General features: G+C 43.1%; 1 protein-coding gene across 2 annotated transcripts in view; it reads right to left on the reverse strand.

The window, feature by feature from the left end:
• Positions 1–1,540, reverse strand: part of DOCK8 (dedicator of cytokinesis 8) — a 245,115-nt gene extending 243,575 nt beyond the window's left edge. Inside the window, exon 1 of one of the 2 annotated variants that reach the window (XM_055428339.2) lies at positions 1,404–1,540. In XM_055428339.2, the coding sequence (XP_055284314.2) occupies positions 1,404–1,456 (53 nt within the window). In that variant the 5' untranslated portion in view covers positions 1,457–1,540. The remainder of the gene's footprint in view (positions 1–1,403) is intronic. The other variant, XM_055428342.2, reaches the window with a different exon arrangement.
• Positions 1,541–6,634: the final 5,094 nt, after the last annotated feature.

Genomic DNA, 6,634 nt, shown 5'->3' on the forward strand with positions numbered 1-6,634 from the left:
TGACCTTTGACTACCTTTAATACAACATTAATACACAGTCAGTCAGTCAGTTCAGTCGCTCAGTCGTGTCCGACTCTCCGCGACCCCATGAATCATAGCACGCCAGGCCTCCCTGTCCATCACCATACACAGTACACAATACTAATTAAACTAGTTTAAAGATGAAGAAATAGTAAGGTAAAAGAAATGGTTTGCTCACAGCTACACAACAGGTGGAAATAAAATGCCTAATAAAGCTCAACATGCCCTCCGCAAGTCCTTGCTGCTGCTGCTGCTAAGTCGCTTCAGTCGAGTCCGACTCTGTGCGACCCCATAGACGGCAGCCCACCAGGCTTCCCCGTCCCTGGGATTCTCCAGGCAAGAACACTGGAGTGGGTTGCCATTTCCTTACCGCCTTATTATTCCGGGCTTCTAATTCCTGGTCATTCAAACCTCTTCAAAGTCTAGCAGCACAAAAATGGGCTGTGGAACCTGCCTTTCACAGGCTCGGCTCAAAGACTAACTAATCCTAGCCCTGAGAGGGCCGTAAAATAAGTTGACCCTTCAGGATGAATTTCATATTATCTTTTAACCAGTCTAGATTTCTCAGGGCATGACAAAAATGTCTTCAAACACTTGTCAGCAGTTTTCAGAGGAGGGAAAAAAACTGCAGTTAAAGCACCTCTGGTGAGAACTTTGAGCAGTAAATATGCTTACATTTAGTTTGTGCAGTTTTTATTATAAACTGGATGGTGGGTTAGATCTCTGTCCTTACTTCTTGACTGGAGCGCTAAAAATGTAAAAATGTCAGCCACAAGTCATTCCTTTCTTGTTTATTTAAATGGAGAATTTTTTAAAAATCACTTTTTCCACTTCATGGCTCCTTTGGACCAGAGAATAAAAATAGCGATGTCGGTAGGAGCCAAACTTTTTTTCTGGAAAAATAAAACGAGAGGGGAAAGAGCCCTCCTCAGAATAACCCAAGTCTTGAAGCAGCTGCCTGAGCAAAACTCACCTCATTTTACCCACTTCTCTCGCCCCTTCTCAGGGCAGCCTCAAAAGGAGGCGCAGTTTACGAGAAACTCGGCGGGCCCTGCACCCTTCACACTACCCGGCCCGGCCACCTGTCAACCCCGGGGGCGGCGCAGGCGAGGCGGGGTTGGGGAGGTGGCTCCGGAAAGAGACGCCGGTGACCAAGGACTACCAGGAGGGCTGCGCTCAGCTTTCGGGCCACTGCGCTCAGTGGCCCCACCGCAGCCGCCCGGGCTCCGGGTCCCACCGGCTCTCGGGGGCGCGGCCGGCTGACTCCCGGGGACGCTGCGGGCGTCGTCGTCACCCCACCCCCACAGCTCGGAGCAGCCGGGGCACCGCGCTCCATCGCCCGCGGCTGTGCGGCGGCGGGTCCGCTGCGGGGCGCGTCTCACCTGTTGATCTTGAGCGCGAAGGCGCGGCGCTCTGCGCTCGGCAGCGTGGCCATGGCGCGCCGGCGGCTGGTAGGCCTCTAGGGTCGCGGGATGCGCACAGCCGGGCCCCGGCGCTCCGCAGAGCCGCTGCAGCGCATGCCGCGCTGGACGCGAGCCTCATCTGTCAGTCGCGGCTGGAAACTTCCGTATTTCCACCTTCAGCGCTGAAATCACCCCGGGGGAGGGCCCAACCTCAGAGCTGCGGCGGCCAGCCCGGCCACACGGCACCCGGCCTGGCTCGCAGGGAGCGGCGCGCGAGGAGGGTGTGGGCCCACCGCGGAACTGCCCTCCGGATGCTCGCAACACCGGCGCGCTCTTCCCCGGGGGCCAGACCTCAGGCAGAAAGGAGCGCAGGCGGATGACCCGGCGACCACTGAGCGAGGCCGGAAACTCCATCTGCCCGGTGCTGTGAGGCTGCCAGGGAGTGTGGGCAAGAGCTGGGAACCCGCGCCTTCCGCCCCGCAAAATTGGCGAGATCGGGAAACCAACCCTGGAATTGTTTGCGCTAGGCCTTGTTAAGTATCTACACCATGCCCGGGGGAAAGCAACTTAAAAGAAAAAAAAGTTGATAGAAACTTCGAGATACATACCAACTTTTGCAAACGATATATCCGTCATCCTTACTGGGGTGATTTAAATAAATGTAATAATCCATGCAAGGAATAAACAATTTTTTAAAAAACTGGAGGTAAGTGCTTTTCTCTGGGGGAACGGTGCACAGCGCTTTCCTGTGGTTCAAGAGTATGCTGCAGCCCTGTTTATTTCTGCTGCATACTGAGAAGTGTACTAAGAAGTTCAACCCCAAACTCAAGAAAGAAGTCAGAAAGTCCCAGTGCTTACTCGAGTGGAAAAGTCCATGTTTACTGTCTTGCCCTAAGGTTTACTCTACTAGAGCACTCCCTATGTAATGTCTCTGTTTGCCAGCTGACGCTTAAAAAAATCCGAAAGCGAGATATGTTTGGTTCAGAACTGCACTACTGTCCAGTGTGGTAGCCACTAGCCATATGTGGTTATGGACCATTTGCAATTGCGGTTATTCTGAATTGGGATGTGCTGAGTGTGTAAAATACATCCCGAATTTTGAAGACAGTGCAGAAAAAATGATGCAGACCGTCCTGTCACTGATTTTTACATTGATCACATGGTAAAATTATACTTAGCATATATTAGGTAAATATTATAAAATTTCATTTATTTTTCCCTCTTTAGAATGTCGCTCTCATTAAAGAAAATTTTAAATTGCACGTGAATCTCACATTATATCCCTATTTGATAGTGCTGGTCCAATGGTCCCTAGTTTGCCACCTAATATTAAAATGCCTGGGAGCTGAATTCTATGTCTTGCCTGCCATCTTTCTTTCTCTGGTTTCGGCTTCTCAGGTAGTATAATAATTCTTCAGAACTGTTATATCACTCTCCTATCCCCTTCAGACATCAATGCCTATAAGAACTGTATAAGACAAAGATAATAAGTCTAACATTACATAGACTATGAAATGAGATCTAAAGGGAAAGAAGGTTTTTGAAATGTGGAGTTTCTGACTTTCAAAATTCTCCCAGGTATGTTTACCACGCTGGAATTTATAAGCAAAGATTTACGTAGAAAAATACTAAGAGAACAATTCAAGTACCTCTTCAAACTGGGAACAAATAAATGATTTGTATAAAATTGTTTTACACTGGAATCTTCAGTCCACTGTGTACTAAGTCAGCCTTTCGGATGGGCTTCTCTGTTTCTGTGTGTTTGTGACATATAGAGCAAAATATATTGATGTGCACACAAAGATAAAGTATAATAGAAGTATCTCAGATTTTCAGAATTTGCAATTAAGGAAACCTTTTGTGTGTGGAGAGGAAGAAATCTTAAAATCTCCCATCTTATGTCAGCTCATGCTACATTCAACTCATTGACCTTCGCGTTTGGTACATAATTGTGAAAGTAAGGTCAGCATGACTATCCTCCAACTTATTAACTCCCTGGTTAGAAATGATGGCTAGAAATGACTCCAAATTTAATAGCCATCTAGTATTTCACCATAAATGTGTCATCCACTAAATTAGGCAAATGCCTATTTTTAAATTTTCTCTCCTCTTGGGTACAGTCATAAATTGATGGCAAAATTGAAAAATACTGTAGCATCTTGCTTCCATTTCTGACTCTTCCTGATTTCCCTCTAGGGCTTCTCTCCTACTTGCTACTCTGTTGAAAACCAACCTACTCTGGAAGGCCTCCTTCTTTCCACACTGTATGGCCTCTCTTGACCTTCCTCTTTCTCTGCATCTTTGCGTCATTTGGTTCTGTTTCTCACCTTTATAAAATCCCTCCCTTCTATGACAGACTTTATATCAACGATCTCAAATTCTCCTGTAGTTTTCTCCATATCTTCTTACCTCTCCAGAAAGCCAATGTCTTTCTTTACATTGCTCTTACTTATTTCTTACAACAAATAATTAAATAACGCTTATCTTGTACCAGGGCCTGTTTCAAACATTTTACAAATATTAATTAACTGATAACAACCCTTAATTAATAACATTATCTCACTCTGTGAATGGAGAAACCAAGGCTAAGAGAGGTTAAGTGACTGGACCAAGATCACAGACTATTACAGGGCATTTCCAGCCCTAAAGGGTTGCCTGTCTCCCAGATTTTTCCACTCAAATATCTCCAAACTCCACAGATACAGAATGGAAACTCTCCATCTCCCCTGCTCAGTTGTACAAGTTTGCTATCCCTCCATAGTCACTCATTTCTGTCAGGGGCACTATTTTCCACTTGCCATTTAAACGCCTTGGCATCATTTAATGGAGGGTAAAGCATGGATTCTGGGTTCTGGCTTCAGGTTTTCACTAACTATGTGATCCTGAGCAAGTCACACCCTGTTTGGATCACAGAGTTCTTGGCCATAGAATGACCCCCTCTCCTCACCTCTTTATAATGTGTCAGCTCTGACTTACTCTTCTTTACCCTTCAGATCTAATCGGCTAACAAAGCCTGTCGTTTATTCTATATAAACTTCACTGCTTTATAAATATCATTGTTCTCACTGCTTCCATTCTGACCCAGCCTTATAACACCTGGATAACAAAAATAAGATTTTAAGTGGTTCCCTGCCTCTAGCTTCTTATTCCAATCCAACTGACTCTACTGCTATATTAATTTTATTAAAATACTTGTTTCATCATATTTCTTCCTTTCTCATTTAACTTTGGTGGCTTCCAATAGCCTCTATGACTAAGTGTGACCTTCTTCAACTGACTTACAGTGGTTTCTCCACTTCGTGTAACTAATGCTATCCCTTGCCTCTGCTGTTTATTTGCTGAATTGTGTTCAACTCTTTTGCAAGCTCACAGACTAGCCTGCCAGGCTCCTCTTCCATGGGACTTCCTAGGCAAGAATACTGAAGTACGTTGCCATTTCCTTCTCCAGGGGAGAAGATTCTTTACCACTGAGCCACTATCCGTTACCTCTCTGTTGAAGCAAGAAGATCTTCAACTAAAGAAATCAGTGTTCTTACTGCCTGGGACCCCCTTTACTTATGTCATTCTTCTTGCCATCCTCACCAGACATCACATGCAGTCTCTCTGGATCCTTTACAGTTTGAGTTGTCAATGTCCACCTCTACCTAAAGGAGTATCTCATTCAGTCTGACAGCACGCTTTGTTTAGTTGAATACATCATTACCAGTAAATACCTGTTCATTATCAGGTCGTTCCACAGCCTAGTCGAATGCAGAGTTCTCAGGTCTATACAGAAAAGGATGACATTTGTACATTTCATTCCATATCACCCAAGCCATTCAAGACCTCCATTAGCTTTCACTCAAATATCACCTTCCGTGACCATCTACTTAACATTGCAATGCCTTTTCCCTAGCTCTTTTTCCAACTTCCATTTTTCTCCATGGCACTTGTTGCTATCTGACATACTGCATATTTTATTTATTTGCAACTTTATTACCTCTTATGCTTCTAGAATATAATTTCCATGAGGGCAGGGATTTTTATTTTATTCCTTTCTCTTTCTCTATTATCTGCAGTAATGCCTGGTACAATGTAAATGTTCAAAAAATTCTTGTGGAATAAATGAATGAAGAGTTGATCCTGTATTGAACATAGAGTGGACATTTAATAAATATTTGTTAAATTGAACTTGAAGTGGCTAAGTTCATGTGTCTTTCAGGAGGAAGTTAGAGCCGTTTTTTACGCTCTTGAATTTTTTGGTTGTACCTTTTTATGCATATCTTCCAGCTCTGTTTTGTATTTATTTCTTGAGAAACCAAACTAGCACATGGATTATTGCTATCAAGTCAATCTCTTTACTGTCATCTTGTAATTGAGGACAGATACAGAAAGACTTGTGTGCTAGCATTTAAATCTAGCCATAGTGCAAATATTAGAATTTGGAACTTCTAATTTCCTCCACCTCATTCCTAGTGTTATCAAAAGAAATCTGCAAATATGAAAAGAATAAAACAAGAAACTCTTTCTTAATATGTACATATTAGTCCCTCTTATCACCGCTTCACTTTTCATGGTTTCAGTTACCCTCAGTCAACCACAGTTTGAAAATACAAAAGGAAAAGTTCAAGAAATAAGCGTAAGTTTTAAAATGCACACTGTTCTGAGTATTGTGATAAAATCTCCCGCTGCCCTGCTCCTTCCCACCTCAAGCATGAATCAGCCCTTTGTTCAGTGTATTTGCTGGTAGTCACTTAACAACTCTCTTGGTTATCATATGCAGCATCACAGTGTCTGTGTTCAAGCTTTGCTTTTTGCTTACGAACAGGCACAAAGTGCAAGAATAGCTATCTGGAATTTGGATGTGCCAAAGAGAAGCCACAAAGTGCTTCTTTTAAGTCAAAAGGTGAAAGTTCTTAATAAGGAAAGAAAAAAAATCATGTGTTGAGGTTGCTAAGATCTGTGGTAAGAATGAATATTCTATCCATAAAATTGTGAAAAAGGAAAAGGAAGTTCATACTAGTTTTGCTGTCACACTTCAAACGACTAAAGTTATGACCACAGTACATGATATGTGCTTATTAATATGAAAATCCATTAAACTTGTGCAAAAAGTAGGAGACTGCATTCACATAACTCATTGTAGTACATTGCTATAATTGTTATATTTTATTGTTAGTTATAGTTAATCTCTTACTTGCCTAATTTATAAATTAAACTGTATCATAGTA

The sequence above is a fragment of the Moschus berezovskii genome, chromosome 7 (genome assembly GCF_049115385.1).
Source record: "Moschus berezovskii isolate FMDL1 chromosome 7, NW_MosBer_1.0, whole genome shotgun sequence".
NCBI classification, from domain to species: Eukaryota; Metazoa; Chordata; class Mammalia; order Artiodactyla; family Moschidae; genus Moschus; species Moschus berezovskii.